Source organism: Dasypus novemcinctus, chromosome 16 (genome assembly GCF_030445035.2).
Source record: "Dasypus novemcinctus isolate mDasNov1 chromosome 16, mDasNov1.1.hap2, whole genome shotgun sequence".
Lineage (NCBI taxonomy): Eukaryota > Metazoa > Chordata > Mammalia > Cingulata > Dasypodidae > Dasypus > Dasypus novemcinctus.
In genome coordinates this window covers 74,990,568-75,017,885 of record NC_080688.1, presented here as the reverse complement: position 1 = coordinate 75,017,885, position 27,318 = coordinate 74,990,568, and the positions used below count along the sequence as shown (strand labels likewise).

The 27,318-nt window shown below is 46.6% G+C and overlaps 1 protein-coding gene across 3 annotated transcripts in view; it reads left to right on the top strand.

Annotated features, from left to right (window-relative positions):
* The window catches only part of ALPK2 (alpha kinase 2), a 146,160-nt gene that overhangs the window by 112,308 nt on the left and 6,534 nt on the right, over nt 1–27,318 (top strand). For all 3 annotated transcript variants that reach the window (XM_058277804.2, XM_058277802.2, XM_058277803.2), the window contains 3 exons: nt 1,816–1,904; nt 13,436–13,653; nt 18,596–18,644. In XM_058277804.2, coding sequence (XP_058133787.1) covers nt 1,816–1,904; nt 13,436–13,653; nt 18,596–18,644 — 356 coding nt within the window. The remainder of the gene's footprint in view (nt 1–1,815; nt 1,905–13,435; nt 13,654–18,595; nt 18,645–27,318) is intronic.

Below are 27,318 nucleotides of genomic sequence, written 5' to 3'. Positions count from 1 at the left end.
TTTCTCCCCTTGGCATGTGATTATAAGGGATCTACTGGATTAAGACTGAAGTTGGCAATCACTTCTCAGTTCTCAGGTGTCATTTCTCAGTCTCGTGCCATCCAGTTGGAACTCAACCAATGTCTAGAGAAAACTCTCTGGGATCATTTCTGTTCCTTGGAAACTCCATGAGATCCCTGGGGGGTTTAATCTACTTGAACACAGGATGGTACAGAAAGCTAAACTAAGCTGGATCCCAGGATCCCCACCCCCAAGGACAGTTGAAACCAGGAATAGTTTCTGGAGTAGTTTGGTTTATTTTGAATTATGGGGGTAGGAGGGAGTGGGGAGAGGAGAGGTGGGGTATATTTAGAAGGGTTTGCATTTGTTCTGTTTCTTGCCCTCCTGAGTTTGGGTCAATGTTAGCCTACAAGCTAGGAAGGGAGATTGACCCAAGTCTCCAGCTGAGTTCCCACACCTCTATCTGTGTTACTGAGTTGCAGAACTCTTGAGGGGAGGGGAGCGCTAGCTTCTCTCTCCCTCCCCCTCCCAACAGGTATCCTACTCTTGACACCAACACCAACCAAGTTGACAGAGAACTAACTGAGTCTAGTTCATTCACAAACTATGTGCATGCACACACACACCCCTTTTTTTTTTTTAAGATTTATTTATTTATTTCTGTCCCCTCCCCCCCTCCACCCCGGTTGTCTGTTCTCTGTGTCTATTTGCTGCGTCTTCTTTGTCCGCTTCTGTTGTTGTCAGCGGCATGGGAATCTGTGATTCTTTTTATTTGTTGTTGCGTCATCTTGTTGTGTCAGCTGTCTGTGTCTGTGGCACCATTCCTGGGCAGGCTGCACTTTCTTTCGTGCTGGGTGGCTCTCCTTATGGGGCACACTCCTTGCGTGTGGGGCTCCCCTACACGGAGGACACCCCTACGCAGGGGACACCCCTATGTGGGGGACACCCCTGTGTGGCAGGGCACTCCTTGTGCACATCAGCACTGCACATGGGCGAGCTCCATACGGGTCAAGGAGGCCCGGGGTTTGAACCGCTGACCTCCAATGTGGTAGACAGACGCCCTAACCACTGGGCCAAGTCCACCGCCAACACACACCTTTTTAAACCCCCCAAAATGAACAGATTAGACTGAGGTTAATCTCTCAGGCACTGTAAGCATTTGCCATCCATGACTCTGCACTCATGAAGGTGGTCCCTCCTCTTTGAGTAGAGGATTTTGCCAATTGTATTCCTTTCTCCTCTGAACACATCTTTCTTTTTATTTTCTTTTTCCAAGTGTTCCTTTCATTTCAAATATCATCTGGCATGGTCATGGGAAATCCCCAGCCTCCAGACTCCTTCTCTGAAGGGACCCACAGAGTAGGAAGCAGAACCCGGTTTGCTCTTCTTAAACCAGCAATCTGATCAAGTTATTCTGTATTTACTACTCAAATTATACCTTTGAAGAGGACTCTCAGCTATGGAAGCCCAGCAGGCTATGGGCCCTGAGCTTTACTGATATTGTGCCACTGACAGTCACCTTAGCTTAGGGGCAAACTTCAGCTATGCTTGTCCTAGAAATTTTATATAGTTCAGGGACACCTGACTGCAGAATCCAGTTGACTACCACCTGGGAGAGTCCCTTCAGGTCTCACAGCTCCTTTGTGAGTGACTAAATCCTGGTTGCAATAATTGTTGCTCCTGTGAGCCCAATCAAGGAATGGGTTTGGGAACCCTCAGGCTTAGCCTATGTTGGGAAATTCCCTGCTTAGCCTTACCAGGCCATTCTCTGCCTGATATTCTAATCATTGATTTCCCATGTATTTGGTGCTATAGGAATGCTATGTTCAGAATACTGCCAGATACTACGCCAAGATCTATGCTGCTGAAGCACAGCCTCTGGAAGGCTTCGGAGAAGTGCCAGAGTAAGTGTGTTTGTCCTGTCTGGTATTGTCACCACTGATTTTTGGGGACCTGGAAGGGCCGAAGGGTTAAGAGGGAGAGAAGGACCAGTAGGGCAAGCATTTCAGCTGGTCTTTCTATAAGCTCCATGAGGGTACACGTGGCTGCTATCGTGTTCCTGCTGGGTCTCCAGAGGCATGCAGAGAGATGCTTGATAAATGGTCTTTGAATAAATGGATGTACGTGTGTGTGGGTGGAGGGCCTAATTCATTCCATCAATGTGTCTGTCATGTTTAACAGGGAAGAAGGAGTTCCTCCTCTCATGGATATTACATTATCTAAACAATAAGCAAATATAAAAGAACAAGAGAAAACCAGGAAATGATTAGCCCTATGCTGAATATACGATATGGCGATGTGACAGCGTAGTGAGGAAGGGCCTTCCTGAGGAGATGACGTTCAATCTAAAGTCAAAACGATGAGGAGGAGCCAGCCACATGAAGACCCGAGGAAAGGGTACTGCACGCCCAGAGGCCTGCTAGTTCCAAGGCTGGAGGCAGGAAGGAGCTCGGCACATTCGTGACAGAAAGGTCACTGTGTCTGGGACTCAGTGAGCAAGGGGAGAATGGGAGGATGAGGAGTCAGAGAGGTAGGCAGGGGCCAGCTCAGGCGGGGCCCCGCATGGTACCTGGAGAAAGGTGGGAAGCCGCGGGTGGCTTTTAGATCGGGAGTGGTGTGACCTGGCTTATGTTTTTGAATGCTCACCCATGCTGTTATGAAGGAAAGGGATGCTAAGGGCGAGAGTGGCAACAGGAGGGCCAGTTAGGGAGGAGACGAAGGCTGGGAAAGAGAAGTGTGGAGAAAAAAACGGTGGCTTGGATTAAAGTAGTTGCAGTGGAGATGGAGAGTAAAGGGTGGATCCTGGGTATGTTTTCAAAGCAGAGTCACAGGGTTGCTAGTGGCTGAGATGTGGATCCAAGGAAAAGAGGAACCTAGGTTGGCTCCTAGCAACTGGGTGGGAGATGGCACCATGTACTTTGCTAGGAATGAAGGAATGGGTGTGCATAGCCCCCAGTTCACTCTTGCTTAATTCTCCCTCCCCACTGGTTTACATTTGTAAGGTGGTGGGTGAAGGCTGGGGCTACAATCAGAGGCCATGAAATAAAGCAAAACTCACCAATCTGACATTAACTTTATTAAGCACAGTGATTTACTTCTTGAAAATATTTGACTATAAATCAGTGCCTATTTGCATATCACACCTCCTTTTTGAAAAAGGGAAATATGTTTTAGATGTAAGAATTACCCCTAAGCTTGAAAGTGCCAGGGGCTGACAACAGATGACCTGACCTTAGGACATCCTTTTGTTTTCCATCTTTTCTTTCTTGAAAGGGCAGGGATGTGACAATGAAGCCATGTGTATAATCATAGTAACTACCTTCCTGAAACCCTGCAGACATAAATTACATCGAATACTTTTATCCACTCGTTGCCTGTGTATTTATTGGCCCACGCAAATTTTGGGGAGTCTGGAACTTGTGTTTACTAGTCGGTTTATCTGTAGAGATCATATTTGAATGCTTCAGTGGAAACAGAAAGGGCTGTGCTAGCATACTTTAGAAATTTCCGACAGAGCTTTCATTTTATACATCAGTAAAAACTGGGACAGAAAAGGAGGGAATTCTTGTCCACAGTGTCCCTGCAACTCACAATCGGGAAAAAATACTCTCCCTGAGGGGGTGTGCTGGGCATACCACGTATGAAATCTAACAATTTCTGCCCTTCACCAAGAAATGTTGAACATCCTGATCTGCTAAATAAGCATTTCTCAACAACTTCAAGAAAAATTAATATAACACAGGAAAAATACTTATTTTAGTCTTAAATACACTAAGAGGGTTGTTTGTATTTTTTAAAAAAGATTTATTTATTTAACCCTCACTCCCCCCATTGTCTGCTCTCTGTGTCCATTTGCTATGTGTTCTTCTGAGTCTGCTTGTATTCTCATTAGGTGGCTCCGAGAACCCATCCTGAGACCTTCCAGAGTGGGAGAGAGACAATCATTCTCTTGTGCCACCTCAGCTCCCTGTTCTGCTGTGTCTCTTATTGTCTCTCCTCTGTGTCTCTTTTTGTTGTGTCATCTTGCAGCACCAGCTCTCTGCATAGGCCAGCACTCCTGTGTGGGGCAGCTTGCCACACAGACCAGCTTGCCTTCACTGGAAGGCCCTGGGCATTGAACCCTGGACCTTCTATATGTAGATGGGAGCCCAATTGCTTGAGTCACATCTGCTTCCCAAGAGGGTTAAGTTTTGAATCTTATACAATTTGGGGCCCTTCTGAGGAAAAGAATACAAAGTAACAAATGTAAAATTGGTCCAGGGACTCCGGAAGGGCCTGTGTTGGGAAGCACACAGAGATTGAGAGGTGGTGATTTTTGTTGTTGTTTGTTTGTCTGTTATTTGTTTTATTATTGGAATAATGAAGATGCTCTGTGATGGTTAGGCTGTTGTATCCACTCGGCCAGATAATTGCGCCCAGTTGTTTGGTCAAGCAAACACTGGGCTAACTGTAAAGCAAGGGCATTTATGGACTTTAGTCACCACTGACTTTACTGCAGTGGTAAATCATAGATAGCTGGTTGTAATTACATCAGTCAGGGAGGTTGCCATCAGCAGTGAGTGAGTTTAACCCAATCAGTTGAATCCCTGAAAAGGGGAAGTGATTCCAATATTAAAAGCCCTTTCATCAAAAAGCTCCAACTGCTTTGCCTTGCCTTTTATCCATCCACCAAGGGGTGGGGACTCAACACCCTAATGACGTGGCCCAATCAAAGCCCTAGTCATAACGCAGTCATGCCCAGTAATACAGCAGATTACAAACATAATCCAATGTCTATTTTTGGAATTCATTAATTATATCAAACTGCTACATGCTCTAATAATGACTGAAGTGATGAATGCACAACTGTGATTATACCAAATACCATTGATTGTGCACTTACACTTTGGATGGATTTATGTTTTATTAATATGCATCAATAAAATTGATTTGTTAAAAAAATGAGGAAAGTTATAGATAGCAAATTTTGTAATTTTCCCATGAATGTGAAATATTTGTAAAGTTAGATGATATTTTGCAATGAGATGCTTTTTAAATGGGCCTTTAAACTCTTTGGAAAGCATAACTATAGATAGGTAAGGGGTTAAATTTTCTCTGTAAATGGCAGATGGAAAATATTTTAGGCTTTGTGGACTATATATTCTCTGTCGCAGCTCCTCAATTCTGCCGTTGTAGTATAAAAGTAGCTATACAGAACCTGTAAACAAGTGGGTATGGCTATGCTCCCATAAAACTTTATTTACAAAAAGAAAGAAAGGACCTACACAAGCAAGGTACACACACAGGTTTAAGCTTCATTTGTCTCTTGGTACATTCAGTTAGTACTCTGCTACCCTGAAACTAGATATGCATATTTTTATATCTAAAACATCTTTCTCTGCCTTTCAGTGGGAGAATTTGGGACATGATTGCTTATAGTATTTGGAATGGACTCCATTTTCATTTAACTGAATCAGAGAATTCTATAGCAAGAATAAGCACGCACGCACATACTCCGCCCCCCCGCCCCGCCTTAAAAACCTCTGCACTTGGAGGCAAGCAGCAGGGTTTCAGCGGCGGGGGAGAGTGAGTGTGGGGGGAGGGAGGGTGCTTAGGTGATTTTAACCTCCGGGGGCTCCGTGTGCGCGGTGGGGGATGGGAGGCGAGCTGCGGGAGGCGCCCTGGCGGGGACCATGGGAACCCGCCCGGAGGCGGTGAGAGGATGAAGGCCGAAACCCTGAGGACGAGGCCACGGCGGCAACAGCAGGCGGCGCTCCCGGGAGCGCGCAGGGCAGGCCCAGGGCGCGTGCGCGCGCGCTCCCCGGCTCCGCCCGGCCCCGCCCCTCGCCAGGCCCTCGTCCCGCCCCGGCTGGTTTCCAGGCGGCGACGCGCCGGAAGTCCTCTTTTAGAATTTCCTGTGGGGCAGATGGCGTCTGGAGAGAACCGTGTAGGCTGGGGCAGCTTCTGTTTTTGAATCCATGAATACCAATGGAGCTCGGCTGTTCGTCCCAGCGAGTCAGCTGGGCTCGACTAGACTTAAGCCGAGTAAGGCCCAGCCCTTGTTTCTCTCTCCGAGGGACACAAAGTTAATAAGACTCCAGGCAACCCGGGAACCTTTTGCTCTGCTGAAGGGCCAGGGGCCAGAGGGGCCCTCTTGGGGTTATCAGGAAGGAGCGGTGAAGCCCTAAATCCTGCAAAGATGGCAAAGCCAGACGGAGGGCGGCGTGGCCGGCGGAGCCGGCAGGTGGCAGGGTGCTGGGAGAGCCTGCTGCCACACGGGCACCCACTCGCCACCTGGCTGGTACTTAACATTTCTTTAACGGGACACAAAAGGCTTTCAGCCCCAAATTAGGAAGAATGTTTAAAATGACTCCTGGAGTGAAAGACGTTGTTCTGCTTCCGATTCTGCTCCTTTAGCCAGCTTCAGTTTATTCATAAAATGAAGGGGTTCTCACATTTTTTTCCATGAAATGTCCGTAAATAGCGTGCGAGGGTGAATATGGGCCCTTCAAAGGATCTTGGGGTTGAGCCAAAAGTAGCCTGTCTGCAATTGTAGTTTCTTGGAAGTGTTATATTTTGTATCTTTACAATTTGGTTGAATTTTGTATTCTACCTCCCTCTGCGTCTGTATTTGTTTTAATATAAAAATCACGTTTTCCCAACATTTTTTAAAGTTAACACCAATGTTTAACCTTCAGCTAAACTCCTGGGAGAAGACACAACCTGGTTAAAGAAGCACAGGTGCTGATGATCTTGGAGAATGCTTGCAGTGCTCCCAGGTAGAAAAGCAAGTGAGCGCTGTGGGAATGTCCCTCAGCCTTCTCTTAGAGACAGGCCTCACGTGCTCATTCCATTGAAGAGGTGATGAGCTAGTGACTGAAATTCCCACTGAGAAATAAATGATGATGGTAGCTTTGATAGTCTTTTTCAACGGAGAGTATTTTCGTTTGCTAAAAACTGCTTGGAGCAATATACCAGAAATGGATTGGCTTTTACAAGGGGGTTTATTAGGTTAAAAGCTTACTGTTCTGAGGCCATGGAAGTGTTCAAATCAAGGCATCATCAGGAGATGGCTTTCTCTCCGAGCTGCTACTATGGGCAATCAGGCACCTGGTGGCTTCTTTCCCCTCTCCTTTAGGCTTCATTGATTTCAACTTCTGGAGGCTTCTCTCTCTCTGTGACCTCCTCTCTTGGTATTTCTGCTGTTTATGTAGGACTCCAGCAAGAGGATTAAGACCCACCCTGGGTTATGCCCTACTGAAGTGATTTAATCAAAAGGTCCCATCCACAATAGGTTTTACATCCACAGGAATGGATCAGCTTAAGAACATAAGTTTCTGGGGTCCGCAAAAGACTCAAACTGCTACAGAGAGGGAGCCCACTGGAACCCACTGCATTCACAACTTACCCTAAGCTTGGGTCTGGCCACATCATACTACAGGATGATTCTACATGTTTACCTTTAAAGGTCCTGAGTCAAAATTCAGCACCACTTTTGGGGCACTTTCATTGTAGGAGTCCTTGGTGGGACTTTGTACAAAGAGAACTGAAATAACCCATCACCCCTACTACCCTGGAGAGCTGGTCACCATCTCATCTTTGCATCATTGGAACTGCTTTTGGGCCACAACATCACCAATTCTTTTTCTTGCCATTTGGACCCTCCTAGAGGACTATTTTCTGATCCATTAAACATAGAGGGGCCTGCATTAGGTACTTAAAACCTGTTTGTTAGTTTACTTATTTGGCAAACACTTTATATTAAACGTATAAAAGAAATTAATTAACATCAATTCCTCAACATCTCACTTACCTCTTGCCTCCAGGACTTTCTATCATTTTTTCTACTTTAAACCCTTGAAAATGATATCTACACAATTAAGCAAATTTAAACTACGTGACCTTGGCTATTAATATTTAAAAGCTTATAAGATCAGATCCTGTATCAGTAGTTCTCAACCCCCAGAGGACATTTGACACTGTTTGGAGACATTTTTGATGGTCACAGCTGGGGAGGTGCTACTGGCATATAGTGGGTGGAGGACAGGGGGTGCTGCCATATATCCAACAGTGCACAGATAGCCCCCCGCAACAAAAAATTATCCAGCCCTACGTGTCAATAGTTCTGAGGTTGAGAAACCTTGGCTATGTAAGTATGATTCATTCATTGATTTGTTGAACACTTAGCTCTCATTTAGTATGTGTCAGGTTTTGGTTCTATTCTAGGTAATGGGCATGTAAAGAATAAAAAGAAACTGCGGTAGATTCTTGCCCCTCACATCCAGTAGGGATGCAAGGTACATAGGACAAAATTTTGAAACATAATATGATGTGTTAGGTGAACGCTATATGCAAGGAGTTAGAAGAGGGTGTTGAAGAATGAGTAGGAGTTTGCCAGTTAGAGAACAAGCGAATTGCAAGCAAAGGGAGTAGCATGTTCAAAGGCACAGAGCTATGCAAGAGCTTAAAAAGTTTTCAAGGAACTGGAAAATATTCAAAGTGTCCAGAATGCTGGGAGTGTGGAAATGAAGGGGCAGAAAATGAGACCAGAGGTGGCTTGGGTGCCAGGATGCAAAGAATTTTATATGGTCAGTGAATGAACTTGGAATTTGTTCTTTAGGCCATGGGGAAAGAGGGTTGGAGGGGTTAATAGAGTTTTGAGGCAGGGGAGTCCCAGGGCAGGGAGCAAAGGTGGTTTTCTGAGCCACCTGCCAGCAACAGTGGGTACCCAGAGGGAAGGCCAAGAGGCTGGACCCAGTGACATCAGTCGGGATTGTTGCTATAGCCCAAGACAGACGGTGGCAGCAGAACTAGGGCATTGGCTCTGAGGAGGAGAGGAAGGGACAGGCTTGTATGGCATTCAGCAGGCAGGGGTATTTAATGAGACTTGATGTTGGGAATAAGAGAGAGAAAGGTGAATATGACTCCAGGGTTTTTAACATAGGAGATTAGGTGGCTGCTGCTGTATTTCCAGATACTGAACAGAGGGACAGGACTCATCTAGGTTGCGGCAAAGTGAATAATTCATTGTGTATATTCCGAGCCTGAGGTTTGCGGGATTTGTGGTACATCAGACTTTACCTTTGGTCATAGAAGCCTAGAGTTAAAGAAGAAAATGGATTTGTTGGTCCCCAGCATACAGATGGTAGTTGCGGGTGTGGAAATGGTGTAATCATCCAGGTAGAGTGTAAACAAGAAGAGAAGAGGACCAAAGATGGAAGCTTGAGAAATGTGAACATTCAGGGGTGGGAGCAGGTGTTCAGAAGAGCAGGGGTGGGCAAATGCTTAGTCACAAGCAGTAGAACGACAGCCACTAGAGGGCGCTATCCCCACAGCCAAGGGAAGACAGTGGCTCCAGTCCTGCTGTCAGGTTCTGCAGGAGCATCACCCTAAGGAGTCTTTTGAGGCCGTCAAAATGGGTGACCTTGGAGAGTAGAGTTTTGGTAAGATGAGAGGTAAGGTGAGGGGTAATGAGGGAATTGAATTGAAGCCATGGATACAAATGGAGGTGCCCTTTCCAGGAGTGAAGGGCACGGAGAAAATAGAAGTGAAATCTGATGGAAAGGCCCATTAAGGGAAGGTGGCAGTTGTTTTTAAGGATGGGGAGACAAGAACATGTTTGTAGTACTGGGGAAGAGAGAGGAAATAAAGAATTAAGAAGATGCTGATCAAGAGAAGACAAGGAGGGTAGAGAATGGAAAGCTGAGGATTAATCTGTGCAGAATTGGTTAAAAGGTTATAAATCTTTGGAAATGAATAGAAATGGTGAAAGCACATCATAGTGTTTGTAACTAGCAGAGCTATTAAATGGGTAAGACAGTGGTTGAAAGGGAAAGTCTAAGGTCATGTATATTACTAGAAGTAAAACTGAAAAATGTATCATGGGACTATGAAACTTCATGTGAAATGTGAATATGTAAGACTGTTTTTTTACAAAATATAAATACAAATAAACTAGAGGGATAGAAACAGAATAGCAGCTGTGTGTGGCAGGGGAAGCATAGATTGAGAGGTGATGAGGGTTTTTTTTGTTTGTTGGTCTGTTTTTTATTTTATTACTATCATTATTATAGGAATAATGAAAGTGCTCTAAAAATGATTGAAGTGATGAATGCACAACTATGTGATTATACCAAATACCATTGATTACACATTTCGGATGTATTTATGCTTTATTAATATGTATCAATAAAATTGATTTGTTTAAAAAAAAAGACTTGAGACCATTGTGCTCTGTAGAGCAGAGATTGGCAAAGTTTTCTGTAAAGGCCCAGATAGTAAATATTTTAGGCTTTGCAGGTCAGGAGGCAAAATCAAAACTATTAACGTAGGTACTCATATGACAAGAGAGAAAACCAATTTCCACAAATTTTTATTGATGAAATTCAAAATATAATAATTGAGTACTTTTTGTTTTTTGTAATTAAGGTTTACTAGTGAGAAGAATGGAATTCTTTCTCTCTTTTAAAGAACATTGTACTTGATTGGGGTTCAGAGTGAGCAATACCTGTGCTCAAACTGGTTACAAATGTTCATCTGTAAAAGTCATCCTTAGCTCGTGGACTGCACAAAAGCAGGCGTTGGGCTGGCTGTACTCTCGATGTACAACTTGGTGTCATTTCTCCTTCAATGATTAGTGGGTGGGATGGATTTTTGCACATCCTTCCACAGGCACTGAGGCAGTTGACTCCTTGCCCGGTGACAAATGAGAATGGCCAGTGGTGGCATTACATCTTGCCCAATGCCCGAGTAGCTGCTTTTGGGGGAGTGGGAGGCCACAGGCAGATTATTGGTAGGGTGAAACTCAGGGAGAAGAGGCAGGGAAACTTCAGTCCAGGCAGGGTAGGATGAAGAAAGAGCCAGAAGGTGAAACTCAGATTAGTTTGTGTGTATGTGTGTGCTTGGGGAGGAGGGCTAAATTATGGGGTATCACTGTAGGGGAAGGAGATAGTTATGTCTCTTTGCCTGGAGGGCTTCTCCTCCTACCTGTACTCTGCCAGCTCAATTTTCACTTAGCCTTTAAAACTCAATTCAGGAGAGCGGGTATAGCTCAGTGGTTGAGCACCTGCTTTGCATGTACAAGGTCCTGAGTTCAATCCCTGGTACCTTCTAAAAATAAAAATAAAACTATTCTGGCATCACCACTCCTGGAAAGCTGCTGCCTGTCTTTATTGCTCCTCCTGCGTCAGGGGCTCCTGCTCTTTGCACCTTTCCCAAAAATTGCCCTGTGAAGTCAGGGACTGCATCTGGCTCATCTCTGCTCTCCCAGTGAGGATTTCAAATTCTAGTGCAAGCTTTTCGTTTGAACTTGGTTGAATGACAAAAATGGGAGAATAGAGTTGCCCATCACTGAGATGGGGCAGATGTGGGGGAGGGGCAGTTGGGGCAAATCAGTAGTTTAGTTTTTACCACGTTAAATGCAGGTGCCTGTTGGACATGGAGTGGAGCTGGTGAGTGGGCAGCTAGAAATGTGAGTCTGGAGTTCAGGGGAAAGGTCCGGGCTGGAGATATAAACTAGGAAGTTTGTTAGCATATATGGTAGAGCAAGGGGCTCTCTAGGGATGAGTGTGTGCAGAGAGAAAACGACTATCCTCGGGCAATCCCCAGTCTAACTTTTGGGGAAATAATGAGAAGCCAGAGAAGGAGACAGAGAAGTAGCCAGTGAAAGCAGGAGGAAAACTGAGAGGTGGTGAGCTTCTGGAAGCCATGGGAAGAGGGTGTTTCAAAAAGAAGTGAGCGATCAACTGTGTCGAGGGCTGCTGGGATCAAGTAGGATGAGGGCTGAGAAGAGACTGCTAGATTTATTAATAGCAACAGGGAGGTCATGGTGGCCTTGACAAGCTTCTTTGGTAACTTGGTGAGTGAGAAAGCCTCTTCGAGTGGTTCAAGAAAGAATGGGAGGAGAGAGATTGGTGAGAGTACGTCTACAACTGATGTGAGTTTGGGTGTAACCTGAGTCAGTAGTTGAAGTAGGCTAGGGGATTCACATGCCATATAGAATTATTTCAGCAAGTTGCTATGCTATTAGCAGTAATTCTCTAGAGGGAAAAATTGATGGAAGAGAGTGAGGAACAATTGCTGGAACATTCATTATTCTTGAGCTTTTGAGAGAGGCCGGGATCCAGGGCCCATGGAGCAGATGTTTTCCGGGAGGAGCGAGACTGGTTCATGCAGAATGAAAGGAGGGAAGGCGGAGGATATGGGCACAGCTGTTTGGAGGTGGGAATATGTGGGATCACAGCTTTTTCAAAGTTCTCTTTTAGTTGCTAAAGTTTTCACACTACAACAGGAAGCAAGGTCATCAGCTGAGAGTGAGGTTGGGGAGGTGGGTGGTTGGAGGAGAGAGGAGACGCCTGGAACAGAGCGAATGGATCTGTGCTGTGAAATAGATTCTGAACGGGATCCCTGCCCCACTCCATGATGCCAGCACTGTTGAGGGGCTTCCACACGGGTCCTCTGTTTCTATCCTGGTCCTCCGCAGTCTGCTCTGGGCAAAGCGGCTGAGTGGTCCTTGGAGCACACATGTCCCGTCATGTCACTCCCCTGCCCTGTTCCCTCCAAAGAATTCTCATCCCTCTCAGCATAAAGGCAGAGACTTCTAAGTGCCCTGCATGGCCCCACCAGGTCCCACTGCCCATTCCCTCCTGCCCTCACCTGCTCCCATCTTCCCCCTGCTCACGCCCCTCCAGGCACTTGGCCTCTGCTCTTCATTGAACATGCCAAGAATGCTCCTGTCCCAGACACTTATACAGTTGCCCTTCCTCTACTTGGAACACTCTTCTCCCCTCACTTCCTTCAGGTCTCTGCTCAAGTGTCACTTTGTCACTCAGCAAGCCCTTCTTGACCTCCATGTATTGAAGAGCAGTGCCCAAACTAACCCTGCCATTGCCTATGTTTTCATCTAGCACCTAGCACCACCTGGTACTCTGTGTCTACTTATTTACTTTTGTCACCTTGGTGTAAATGTAAGATCCATGAGAGTAAGTTCCCCTTTTCTTTACTGCTTTTTTCTAGAACAGTGTCTAGAAGTGTCTGACACATGAAAGCCACTTAATAAGTATTTATTGACTGAATGGAAGAGAAGGACGAGCGGGAGGGAGGAAGGGAGGAAGGGAAGGTGGAGAGATGGCTGTTAGTTGAGATAGATGGATTTTAATCACTGGCCAGTGAGTCATTGAAATATGACTATAATGACTATAAAGCTTACAGTCAAGAGCAATTAAACTCCATTCCAAGGAAAAATTCCTAACCAACTCCAGGAACAAATGAAAACAAACACATTCTCTTACCCACTGCATAATCCCTGGGTGGGGTAGGGGGGATTTTTAGCCTAAATCTAATGGAACCCTGGTGTTGACTCTGCAGCTCCCTGCTGCTCCCAATGAGAACAGAATGCACCAGAAGTCTTTCTTCTCATCTGCAAGCCTGATGTGTCCTTGTTCTCTCTCTGTGCCAGGATCATTCCTATTTTTCTTATCCATCGACCTGAGAACAACATCCCTTATGCCACAGTAGAAGAGGAGTTGATGGGAGAATTTGTGAAGTATTCCATCAGGGATGGAAAAGAAATAAACTTCTTGAGAAGAGAATCAGAGGCTGGTCAGAAGTGCTGCACCTTCCAGCACTGGGTATACCAGAAAACCAGTGGCTGCCTCCTGGTCACAGACATGCAGGGTGAGCCGAGCAGTTGGGGCTGTTCCTAGAAATGGGAGGGGCTGAGAGGAGTCTGCTGGGAGCAACTCATGATGTCCTTAAGCAACCCCACCTGCAGAAGGTGTCACTGATGTCAGAAACAAGACTTGACAACAGAGCCTGAAACAATCAGTCAAATGGAGGAATAAAGTGAATTTTAATAATTCATGCCAGTAATGACTTTCCATTACAATCAGTCACCAAACATTGGCTTTATTATTATACCCTCAATAATTGCAAACTCAGAATTACATATGAAAATACAGATAGACCAAAGATAAATTAAAATGTAGTGATTCATTCTTTAAAATATATATTTTTTTATTAGCGCAGGTATAGAAAAATATTGCAGAAAGTTCAGAGTTCCCACATACTGCCCTCTCACACACACTGTTTACCTATTATTAACATTTTGCATTACTTTTGTTACAATTGATGAAATAGTAGTATTAGTATTAGTATTAGGCTATTAATTCTGGCCCACTGGGGTTTACTCTTTGCTTTATACAGTTCTATGCTGTTGTTTTTTTTTTTTAATGTGTGTGGTAACTTAAAGACGACCTAAAATTTCCCTTTTTATCCCTTTTCAAATATACAAGTCAGTGGTGTTAATTACAGTCACAAAGTTGTGCCTCCATCACCATCATCCATTGCCAAAATTTTCCATCACTCCACAGAGAAACCTTATACCAATTTAACATTAACAGCCCAATCCCCACACTTATGCAAGCCCCTGTATTCTAGTTTATGACTTTATAAATTTGTATATTCTGCATTTCTTTGTTGGGAGGTTTTGATTACTGATTAGTAGTTTAATATATGAAGCAGTCTCTCACAGTTGCTTTAGATTTCAAGCTCTGCTGGTGCCTTTATAGTATGTTTTCAATTTATATGCAAATTTTTAGGAGTACATTTGTTGTATGAAGTGGGGACATCATAAATAAGGTTACCCCAGAAACAGACCTACGAATAGTTGGTTTGCAAGGGGACTCCAGGAAACACCCCTGGGGAAGGGGAGAAGTGCTGCAGGGGGAGTCACACTGTGGGCCGGGGGACCTTGAGCCTGCTAGGGAAACTCTGGGAGCCTGCACAGAGCCCTCTTGCCAGAATCACCCGCCCCAGGAGTGAGGGAGCAGGAGAATTTATACACCAACTCCCATCAGTCACCAGCTGAAGGCTGTTTCCGTTTCCGGTGGGGGGTAAACCCCCCTGCACTTCCTGCCTGCCCCTTGGGCAGGCCAAGTCAGGCAAAGCAGGCTTCTGTGATCAGAAAAAACTCTCAGCAAAGAAATGCTGATGACAGCAACTGGAGCTGTGGCAATCCGGCCCTGAAGTGGGGAGGGGGCGGGCCACGAGTGGGGCACCAACAGCTCTGCCATAGAGGTTTTCCTGTTCCTTTTTCCTTCCAAATAATGCTGCTAAGAAAAATCTAAACTCTAATTTTTGCCTACTAAATGTCAGGCGCTGTCAGATACAAGGATCCCAAGTTCTGCCTCTAGCACGGTTGCCTTTGGGTTCCATTCCCTGCACCACCACTTCCTAGCTGTGCAGCCTCAGGCAAATTACTCATATCTCTGTGCCTCGGTGCTTTCTGCACGGGGCGGTTATGGAATTAATTGAACTAGCAAAACATTCCAGGCAATATTGCCACATAATGTGTTCCCTATGGGTTAGTTTAAACCTGAAATAACTATAGACTCACAAGAAGGTGCAAAAATAGTTCAGAGGGGTCCCCGTGCACCCTTCCCCTGCCCCCTTACATCTTACATGACTAATATACATTATCAAAACCAGGAAACTAAAGGTGGCACAATATAATTAACCCAACTACAGACAAAACTTACTGAGATTTCACCGATTTTTGTATGCACTTTTTTTCCTATTATTTTTAAATCTTCACTGTAACCCTATTATGATCCCCATTTTATGAGCCCCATTTTACAGATGAGAAAAATGAGGCTCAGACTGATTTAATTGCCTGCTGACACTCAGTCGGTAAGTAAAGGGTTCCAAGACTCCAGCCCAGGTTTTCTGACTTGGAAGCCCAAGCTCTTTTCATGAAAACACAAATAACAAATTTGCAAGAGATTTACTTTCCCACCCTTCCCAGTGCCCTCCTGATACTGGAATGTTCCTGTGCATATGGCTCACCCCCCTCTCCCTTTGAGCCCTCTGAGGGTCCCCTCAAAAGCCAGCTGGGAAGTACAGCATTACAGTCTTGCAGATGCATCACATCTGCACATTTAAAGCAGCCACAGCCTCTTATTCTTTGAAGAGACTTTGCTGCCACACACTCACAAAAAACATGGCTAACTATTCTACTTGGATTCTGACTGTGCCATCGCCAGTGTTTCTCCTATCTTTTCTCCTTCAGAGCTCATTTTGCATTAAATATAGTTCTTCTGCTGGAAAGCATCGGCCTGGAGCTTACGTACAGCTAGTTTCACTTCCAGGCACTTGTAAACAATGGTACTGGAATATTACATTTCTCTGTAAATGGATGTTTGCGCTCTGAAGTGTCAGTGCAGTGTTTCAGAAGAATGTTATTTACTCTTTGCGGCTGGGAAAAATCCCACAGCACATCCATTCTCTAAGCAATCTCCACATTGTGCGATTTTATGGAGACTGGAATTAGAGTTTTACACAACCCAACGACCTCAAACTCAATTATCAACCTCTCAGACTCTAAAGGTTACCCCTCCCTGGTTACATTTGCTTGTTTACAGCTTGAGCCAGTTCTGCAGGTTTGTGGGGGGAAGCCCAGCCTGTGGATGGCCCTAAGAGCTGCTCCTTGGTGAGACCGTTAATGGACTTCTAAGAAGCTGTCACCCAAAGACCCAAATCACGTTCTGGAGAATAAACTCCCAATGTTGCCTTACCTCCTTCCTTCCATCAGAAACAATCTGTAGATTACTCTTCTCTCCAGCTCAGTTTAGTAGCTGCACACTAGAACTTAAATTATTATACTATAGTGGGTCTTAATAACCTTGGTTGAATAGCTGGCAAATTATTAAACCAAGAGAGAAACATTTCCTTTTTAAAATTATATTCAATTTTTCTAAACCATAAGTGATGTCTGGTAACTGTGAGAAGCAAGGGAAAGTCAGTCCCAAATTTCAAGGACTTTTGCCAAATGACTTTTTAAAATTGGACTTAGGTGCAGCTTAGAAAAGAGAGCTGTGATTTTAAAAACACAGCTTTCCACAAAACAAGATATCCAAAGAGGGCTTTTGCAATTTGGTGTCTTTTTTTTTCCCTCCCCAGGACTGACCTTGTAATAAAAGCTATTGCCGAGCATTTCTACATATGTCCTACTTGTTAGCAGCTTTGAAAGAATGAGATGAATTCATTCCTCACTGTGAAAGAGGCTTTTACAATGCTCACGGGCTCCCCCATAGTGCCATCTCTAATTTAGCTCACAGGTGCACTGCAGAAAAGACTAACCAAACTGAACAGCAACATTTTTGCCAGGTTCCAGGCAGACCTGCTGAATCATAGCATAAACTCTTCAGCTTTCCTTCCTGGACCTCAGAAAACAGCAATGTAAGCGAGGAGAACCGGGAAGGAGAGGCCATCAGATCTGATCCCCAAGGATTGGTGTGTGAGGGGGTAGGGGGGCAGAGTACTTCCTCCACAGCCCAGACTGGCCCCACGCTACCCGGCCCTCCAGGGGCTGGTCCACTGCTGGCTGTGGGGAGACCAGCAACCTCGGTCTGGCCTGTGTAAGGTCAGGGGCAAGACAGGAGGCAAGGCTCAGACCGGTGCAGAGACCGCTGGGGTAGCGCTGTGCCTGGCGAGGAAGGGGCCATCACCAGGCTGCACGGGCAAGGTCAAGGCAGAGGCCACTGAACTGGGGCAGGTGCCCAAAGCTACTACCCCGAAGAGTTTGGAACAGAATTGCTACCTGGAGTAAGCAGAGAGATTCTGGAAAGGCCCACCGGCCACCCAGGCTTGGGGCTTTACAGAGGGGCCTTCCACAAGTTTTGGGAGAGATGAAAACCGTGGGACTGAGACGGGGGCTGAGCGAGGGAAGGTGGGCCTCTTGTCCGCTGCAGAAAGTGATGGTCCTTCTCGTCCTTCTGTACCCTGGGAGACAATAGGATTGTCCATTCTCTTTGCAACACTCGTTCCCTAGCCTCTCTACCAGGGCTCTTGCTAGGAGGGCAGAAGGAAAAGACTCCTGTATGCTTCAGATTCTACCTGGGATGAATCTCTTTGCAGAACCAAGGTGGGAAGCCGAGGTCGCTGCTTTTGTTTTGGTTGGTTTTGACTTTGGTAACCACCGCTGCTATGGCTTAGTGGCTAGAGGTTCGGAGAAGTGTCATAGGGTCAGACCTTGGTTTGCATATGTCAGCATCCCCAAGCCACAGGTTAAAAGTCGATGTGTTTCCCCGGGTCTGAGCCCAACCCAGGAAATCACCAGTCCAGGATCTGAAACTATTTACGGAAACAGGAAATCACGTTTCTGGGGTTTGGCTTTGAAGCAACAAAATGCTTTTTGAACTTTCTCACCGTGGGTATGGCCACCCCAGCCCACACCCACTCCTCCCTCCACAACTGTAAGGCCTGCGGCTTTCAGTGAGGAGGGGGGACCAGACCCGAGCCCAAATCAGAGCCTCCCTGGGAACAGGCCTCAGCTTCCCACAGCACCCAGAGCTCCCGCCGCCCAGGTGCACCCCGACCTCTGAGCCGCCCCGCCAGGCCGCCTTCCCCAGGATATCCCACAGCGCTGAATGCAGGTCCGGAAGGCCTTCGGTCCTCCACGGAAAGCGGCGTCGGGGGTGGAATCAGGACGGAATTGCGTGTTGGGGCAGGCAGGGAAATGGTGACAGAGCCATCGCCATCCTCCCCATGAAGGGAGTGCTGGTCCTTTCTGATTTGCCATGGGTAACACAAGCACTGCCTTTGCTCTCTCTCCTCACAGGTGTCGGGATGAAGTTAACAGATGTTGGCATAGCAACACTGGCTAAAGGGTAAGTAGAAGAAAAATCCGCGTGTCTCATTTAACACTGGGCACCCCAACCCCTTCCGGGCTAAGGCTGCCAAGGCAGGCGTGGGCAGAGCAGGCTTCGTGTCTAACTGCAGGCGACAGATGTTCTCAGGGAATTCAATTCTCTTCTCTAACATAAAATATTTATGGACTTTTTCTCGCCGGGAGACACATTTGTTTCCTAACTTCGAAACAAACAAGGACCCTGCAGACGTATTTTAAGATGAATTACCAACAGGAGTGCTGTGGGGGGAAAAATACCAGTATTATTGGGATTTCTTTTAACTATGAATGTTCCATTTTCCTAGTTTTACTAATATTTACTAACTTCTCAATGAAAAGTTTGAAGATTTCTTTTTCCAGTTGAGTACAATGAATTCAATTTGTCTGTTTTTCAATGTTGTTTCCTCCCACTTTTCCCCTAAAAAGTTCTTTAGTGGCTCCCAGCCTCCCATGATGACAATTACAGGAGCAAGTGGTGGTTGAAGAGCTGGGATTAGCTCTTCCGTTGTTGATGGCTTTGTTTTCCTAATTTCCTGATGTAGGGGGTTCCTGGCAGTGTGAGGCATGCTGGGAAGGTGCTAAGACAGAGTTTCAGTGGGGTCTCTTGTTAGCAACCTGCCCCTTTTCCCGGCTTTACCTGACCACCACTGTAGAGAAAGCAGGCTGTTTGTGGGTTTTGCTGAAAATTAAGCTGGGTTGGAGCTGCTTCTGTCGTTGCCCACTATTGCGGTTCTCAAACGCGCCAACTGTTGGCAAGCAGGAGGAAAAGAGGGGGCCAGGGGCCTTTGCGAGGACGGCTTATTCTCCTACGGCACACTGTTTATCTGCAGCACTGTAAACCTTTCACAGATATGTCAATTTTCAGCCTTAATGATGGATGGAGAAAAGTAGAGGGATTTGGAAAAGTGGAAAGAGGACTGCGCTTTCTTTTAAGCCCCAGATCAATAAGTCTGGTTCACGATGTTCTCCCTGACGGCACAAAGCTCTGGATTTGGCTTTAGGACTCAGATGAGTTCGGATATTTTCCCCTGATGTGTTCCCTTCTGATAATGTCCTATGTCAGAGCTGCCCCTGCTTCCTCTCCCATGGCTCACCAGAGCCCTCACTGTCCTTTGTGACAGGGACGATGTAGCCTCCTTTGACTTGTGAAGAGAGTGCATAGGGAGGGGTTCAATGTCGTGGGGTGAACAGGGCTTTGAAGAGGAGACTTGGGCTCCAATCTTGGCCCCTCCACTTCCTTTTGTTTCTCCTGGTGGTAGCCTTACTTCTTGGCATCATAGAAATTTGGATCCCAGTCTGCCTGGGGCAGTACCATGGGCTGCCAGCTATCCCAGCAGGTAAATTCTGCAATGCCCCTAGGTTTTGAAGGCCCCTGGACCCCTGAGCGGAAGCGTCGTTTACGACTCCTAGGTCCTCTGTAGAACATTGCAAACTCAGGCATCAGCCAGGCCTGGTTTGAATCCTGGCTGCTGGTCTTACCAGCTGGGGGACGGTGGGCCTATGACTTCAGGTTCTTGAAGCCATTTCTCTACAGAATTGGGGTACAGGGAGCAGTAGAGGAGCCCACCTGAGAATCCCTGTCAAGTTGCTAAAGCTTGGCATGAGCTCAATAAACATTGCTACCCCACACCCACCCCATGCCTCAACTTCACACCAGAGCTGGCAAATTTCACACTATTTAGAACCACCTCTTACCAGAGAAAAACCAAAAACTTGCCCAAGAAGTTTCACAAGCAAGAGAGACTTAGTGTGATTAAGAAATCTTTTCACAGTAAGTCAGCAACTTCCAGGAACCCAGACCAAGTGACAGCTTTAAATGCTGTGTTTTTCTCCTCATTTTAAAAGAAATCCAAACTCTTGGTTTTGTTCTCAGCTTTAATGTGACTTATCTGGCCTGGGACAGCTGCCCAAGACACATTAGAAAGGCCAGTGGCTGGAGCCCAATGTGAAATGTTGTCTACAAAGATTTGGTTATTTACTGCTTTTCTACCCAAGGAGAGGTCAGGGAGGAGGAGATGGGAGACAAAGGAATTCTGAAGTGTTTTAAAGCTTTAGAAAGGATATGAAATCATCTTGTTCATTAAAACAAACAAACAAACTTTTCCTCTTAAGCTACGATTTTTTTTCCCCAAAAGAACCCTTTCTTTGAAACCCACTATGAAAAGGTGCTAAAAGGGAGACCTTCTCCAACCTGAGGGTGAGGTATTGGGAGGCTCTCTAGAGGCTCCTTGGAACCCCTCTGCTCTGGGTGAAAACCGGTGACCTTGGCCTCCATGCAGCAGGGCCAGAAAGGGACAGGTTTGGAGTCGAGAGTCAATTGAAGAAAATCTCTAGTGAAAGCTAGAAAATGCAGCTAAAGCAGTGGAGAGGGGCTTGGAAAGAGTTAACATCCAGAAGCACACATTAGCTGAAAGGTGGAAACAGCCCAAATGTCTATCAGCAGATGAGTGAATAAACTAAATGTAATATACCCGTAGAGTGGAATAGTATTCAGCCATAAAAGGGAATGAAGTGCTGATACAGGCTACCTCATGGATGGATCTCAAATTGATGATGCTAAGTGAAAGAAGCCACACCCAAAAGATGGTTACAGATTGTGTGACTCCATTTTTATGAAATGTCCAGAAAAGGTAAATCCACTGAAACAGAAACAAATCAGTGGTTACCAGGGGCTGGGGGGATGCAGGAATTGGGAGCAACTGCATCATGGGTAGGGAGTTTTCTTAGGGGGCAATGAAAATGTTTTGGAACTAGATAGAGGCAATGATTATACAACACTGTGAATGTTTTCAATGCCATTGAATTGTTCACTTTAAAATGGTTCGTTTTATGTTATGGAATTTCACCTCAGTAGGTTTTTGTTTTTGTTTTTAATTGAAAGGCAGTTTGCCTTCAGGAAGAGAAAAGCCCAGGGGGAAGCCAAATGAGCAAGGAGAAAGAAAAAAGAAAGGGAGAGCCCCAGAGCACCAAGGGACTTCCAGAGAGAGCAGGAGAGAAGGATGACAAAGGATTGGCTAGGCACATTCTAGTTCTTCTTCGCAGGCACCCATGCACGTGTTTCGTTTATTCATGATAAAGGGAGTCGCCTGTTCTCAGGCTGCTGGTAAAGAGGGAAATGGACGGCTGGTGCTCAGCAGAGCTCAGCTGCAGGCAGCGGGCCCAGACTGAAGAAGCCATGCTCTGTGGAAGCAGGAGAATCAATGGACCTATAGAAAGAAGGAGCAACAAAGAGGCAGCACAGCCGGTTCAACATACTTTAATAAAATTAATAATAATAGTAGCTATTCTATATTGTTGACAACAGAAACAAGAAATCTCCCAAATTTAGGGCCTTCCCATTTTTGGCTGACAGTGGTCAAGATCATTTGGGGGAAAAAGAACTATCGTGTCATTTAAAGAAAAATGTCCCCTTATGTCTCAATCAGAACCATATTTTTGACAGCTGACACCCCATAAATGCAACTAACCTTATTCTCTTGTAATGAAGTCAAAGGGTGTGATACTGTTTGAGAGTAAATAGTTACTTATAAGCTCATACAAGAAAATTGGGTACTATCATTGACTTATTCAGTTTTACCTGCTAGCACAATCCTTATAACAGAAGTATGTAAGATGTCTCTAGGAGCCAGCAATATGGAAACATCTGGAAACATATCACCTGTACCCCAGTATCCTTAAGTCTTTGGTAAGATTGATTACAAAAATGTCAAATTTCAAAGCATGGCAAATAGGATTGTTTTGAAATCCAATAGTTCACTTTCTAGGTACACTCAAGTTACCATCTGGACCATTTAACACATTTCTCACTTGAAATTGCTCAGCCAGTAGGTGCTCATTGAAGGAGACAATGAAAAATGACTAATTCTATACTGGAGATTTTGAAATGTACTCAAATCCAGCCCAAACCAGTTTCAACCAGTGTGTGCAGGGGAGCAGGCCTGCCCAGTGTGGACGCAAGTGGACCCTGTGGACGCAGCAGCCGCCATTACTGGGGAGATGACGAGGTTGCAATTCAGCCACCAGAGGGCACCAGAGTAAATACTTTGCCCTCCAAAATAGCCGATTTCCCGTGGCTAAATTGCAGGACAAAGAAAAGTACCCTGAGCAGAGCTCTTGGCAGGTAATAAGCATCGGACCCAAATGGGATTCGTAATGAATAGCCACAAAGGACAGCTCTCAGTATGGCCACCAGCCAGCATCATGCCTCTCTCCCCTTAGAAAAGAGAACCATGAGGTTTCAAGAAACCTAACTCAGGAGGCCCTGGACGGAATCACAATGACTTGCCCTAGAAGAAGGGCACACATGAGGCGATGAGGCCCTGGCAGCAAGGCAGATGTGGTGAGGACAGTGGCCTTGAGAGAGCAGACTCTGCAGGCATCTGCAGGGCTGCTCAGGCTCTCAGTAGTGGAAATGAGGAGAGTCTAAAAGACTCCCACTTTCAGCCAAGCGGAGTTCCAGAATGAAGGCTCTGCCCTGTATGCCAATGATAGCCCACTGCAGAGCCCCCATGTGCTCCGGGCAGAGGGGTAACTGCCACCCGGATGCTTATCTGGGTCCCAAGTCCAAGCCTACCACCGATCCTGCAGGCGGAGGGCCAAACCAAACCTACAGATGAAAGAAATGGATTCTAATCTTCAAGAAACAGAGCCCAGCAGTAGGCTGTGTGTGTGTGTACATGTTTGTCCTGATGCCGGGCAGACCATTCAAAGTGAGGCATGACTCAGCCGGGGGGGTGGGGAGGAACAAAGGACTTAGGAGCAGAATTTCCTGACATCTTTCAAGGGCTTCATTCACTGTAGGGTGGTGTCACCAAGGAACATCAAGCATTCTTGTTACCTTCCCAATGCCATGCTTCAGAGAACCCGTCTCACAGACCCAGTGGGCTGAGAGAGGCACTTTTACACCCCAAATACCTACTTTCCCCAGACTGCCACTGTGCCTATAATTGCTGCACTGCCTGCTCCCCTGAAAGGCTGCCTGCAATGCATTTGAATCTGATCAAGCCATTAGGCTGTAGCGCTGGGCCCATTGTTGGTTTATCTGGCCAGTCTTTGTCACTGTGGAGGTCTGGCGGTCCATGAAATGAAAATGCACTGCTTCCACAGACTTGGCTGATGCTGCTAGCCAGGTTCTTAGTGTATGTTCAGAAACTCCTGGGCCCAAAACATTCGTCCAGGACACACCTCCTCCATGCAGTGGGGCTGGCACAGCCCCCTCCTGGCCTTGCCCCAGGTTGCCAAAGGACAGTGGTGTTGAAGTAACTGGACCATGTGGTCCCTCCCACTTCCCGACCCTCCTCCCTGGTGATGTCCTTGCCCATCCCAGGGACAAGGATGTCCTTGTCCTTCCCAGGACCTGAGCTGTTCACACCAGCCTCTTCATCACTTGCCCAACTTCAAGAGACAAGTAGGATAGAAAGAACATCTCAGGCATAGATGGTGGACTTGAGGTTGCCCTCTGCAGGACACCCAGCTAGACAGTAAGAAGGAGACAGAAAGATGAGCCAGCCGGCCAAAAAGCCCAGGTGGCACAGAGACCATGAAGAGGACAGGCCTGTGTGAGACCAGATTTGTCCAGAAAAAGTTATTAGTGGCAGCAGGAAGGCCACAGCGGGATGTGGTGGTGGGAACTGGGTTACTGCTCAGGTACCATGGTGTTTGGGTGTGCTGGGCTGCTGAAAGCAGATACCATGTAATAGGTTGGCTTAACAATGGGAATGTATTAGCTTACAATTTTGAGGCTGAGAAAAATGTCCAAATCAAGACATCATCAAAGTGATGATGATTATAAAAATATCAAAAATATCCCAAAGTCTGGCTTCAGGTGATCCTTGACTCCTCTGCCACATGGCAAGGCACATGGAGGCCTCTGCTGGCCTCTTCCTTCTCTCCTGGGTTTCATTGCTTTCGGCTTCTTGATTCCATGACTTTTTGTTTCTCTGAATTTCTTTTGCTTATTTAAAAAAAAAAAAAAAAACAAAACCTCCAGTAAGAGGATTACAACCCACCCTGGGCCACACGTAAACTCAAGTAACCTCATCAAAAGGTCCTGCTTATAAAAGGTTTACACCCCCAGGAATGGATTAGCTGTAAGAACATGATTTTCTGGGATACATAGTTTCAGAGCACCACAGATGGATTCAACAATAGAACAATAAAAGACAAGCAAAATCCAGAAGGCGGCTAGAAAAAACAGGAGGGTTGAGTGTATGTGTGTGTGTGTTTGACTGTCTGTCTGTCTACAGGGAGCTAGAGTGTCTGTTTGAAGGCAGAGGGAAGGAGCCTTGTAGAGCAAAGAATGAGGGCTACACTGTGGGGTGGAGTCCCGGAAACACAGAACCCCCCTTCCCAGAGGATTTCAGAGGTTGTCACATAAGGAAGGCCCTGCAGCCGGCGCTTGCCAAGACTGAACACCCTGAAAATGTGACCTTGCCTCTACCTCGCCCTTATCCCACCTGGTACATGGGACTAGATGCTGCTCTGAAGGGTAAAATCACAAAAAGCCTGTACTTCATGGGAAGCCGATGTTCTCCTCCCTCACCTCGACGGCAGGCCCTGGGCCCGACTGAGGTCCTCCATCTGCAGATAAAAGGAGGGCATCCTTCAGGAATCCCAGCTCTGGGGCTCAGATCGAGGGACAGCATTCAGATGGCTTATTCAGTGGCTCTGCTCGCAGATGGCCTCTTCACTGGTTGTCTCTTCTCCAGCATCCCCTCCTTGGCTCTTTGTCTCCAACTTCAGTTTCAGCTTCAGAGAGTGAGATGACTGTGTACATCCTGCAAGTCCACGGGGACAAGGCTCCTGAGACCTTAAGAATCGATCCGCGTCAGATGACTCTTCTCCCCCAGCTCCCGGGGTGCCTCTCTGCTCTCTCGCATCACAGAGAACCTCCTGATTTCAGGGCTCCTTCAGAGGCAACAAGAGCAGGACCCTTGCAAGTGAGCAGGGATTCTAGAATGCCCTTCCAGCGGAAGCAGAGAGAGTAATTTGCCAGACTTGTGGGCAAGGTGCTTTTGCTCTCCTCTCCCTCCCTCTCCTGCCAAAGGATACGCTTAGTGTTCTGCTTTTTCGGGCCTGGTGGCTGTCAGGGAAGAAAGTGCCAGGGCCAGGCTTCCACGGAGGCAGCCCAGGCTAGGCCGATGCGTAGACTGAGGCCTAAGGAGGGCGGGAGGGGTGGGCAGTCAGCCAAGAGAGCAGGCGGGGGCTAGATCAGAGCATCGCCATTTCCTCTGGCTGCCGGAACAAAGTACCACGAACCTGGCAGCTTATAACAGCAGCTCTTCGTCCTCTCACAGTTCTGGAGGCTTGAAGTCCAAAATCAAGGTTGTGGCAGGGCCATGCTCCTCCAGTAGCTCTGGGGAAGGACCTGTCCTTGCCCCTGCGAGCTTCTGGTGGTGGCTTGCAGCCCTGGTGAGCCTTGCCTTGTAGCTGCGTCACCCCAGTCTCTGCCTCCATCTTCACACAGTCTTCTCCCCCGGTCTCTGTCCCTCTTCTTATAAGGACTCCAGTCATATTGGACCAAGAGCCCACCCCTCTCCAGTATGGCCCCATCTTAATTACATCTGCAAAGACCCTATTTCCAAATAGGGCCACCTTCTGAGGTTCTGGGGGTCGGGATTTCAACATGTTCCTGTGGGGCCACAATTCAACCCAGAACAGCCTCTGAGCTGGAAGGAGCTGGGCTGTGTTCTAAGTGACGTGGGGTCACCTGAGCCCCTGGGTGACTATAATCAGGATTGCTCTGAGTGACTGTGGGAGGATCCACTGCACAGACAAGGTGGGCAGCAAGGGTGGGGGTTAGGAGGTCCCGCGAGAGGCCTGTTGGGGGTGGGGGGTGGCTGGCCAGGCTGCTGTGGTGTTCATGGAGTTTGAATGCTGACGGGCCCCCGTCCAAGAGAAGAGTGGTCAGCCTGTAGACAACCTCAAACTACAGCCTCTCGAGAAAACACAGGTCTCATTACTTTATACTGTCTCCACCCCAAAGAGCTCACCAACCTTTGTACAAGTATTTTCCAAAGTGATTATGTGAAAACAAGATTTCCATTGTCAACTCATGGGAAACCCTGAGTTGAATAAGTTTTGGAAGTTTCTTTAAGTGTGAGACCTCTTAGGGTCTTAGAAGAGCTGATGTATGTTTTGAATGTCTGAGAGCAGGAAAATATATAGCATTTCTCCCAGAACTTATACCACGGAATTATGTATTTTTTCAAAGCATCTTGCGGAACCACTGCTCCTTAGAACATATTTTGGGAAACACCAAGCCACAAGGAAAATTACATAGCACAGCTTACAAAGCCCTTCCAGAACGCCCTCTGCCTCTTCTCTCCTCGGTGCGCCTACTCTTGATCAGAACGTACCTCTTAACTTCCCTGCTTCTGAGCCTTTGCTCATGCTGTTCCCTCTGCCAGATAACCCGCGAAGCCATGCTTCCTCTGTGAAGCACTTTGTCCATGGCACATTGTGATTGTTGGTTTATAAACAGTGTCTGTCTCCCCTAGTGGATGCCCGTTTCTAGAAAAGAGCCAGCCCTTACCAATCCTTCATTAATCCCACCATGGAGTCTCGTGCCCAGTGAATAAAGAAATGAGTGAACAGACATGATGGGTATTGATGTAATCTCAGGAATCACTAGATGTTCCAAGGGTGGGAGGTTC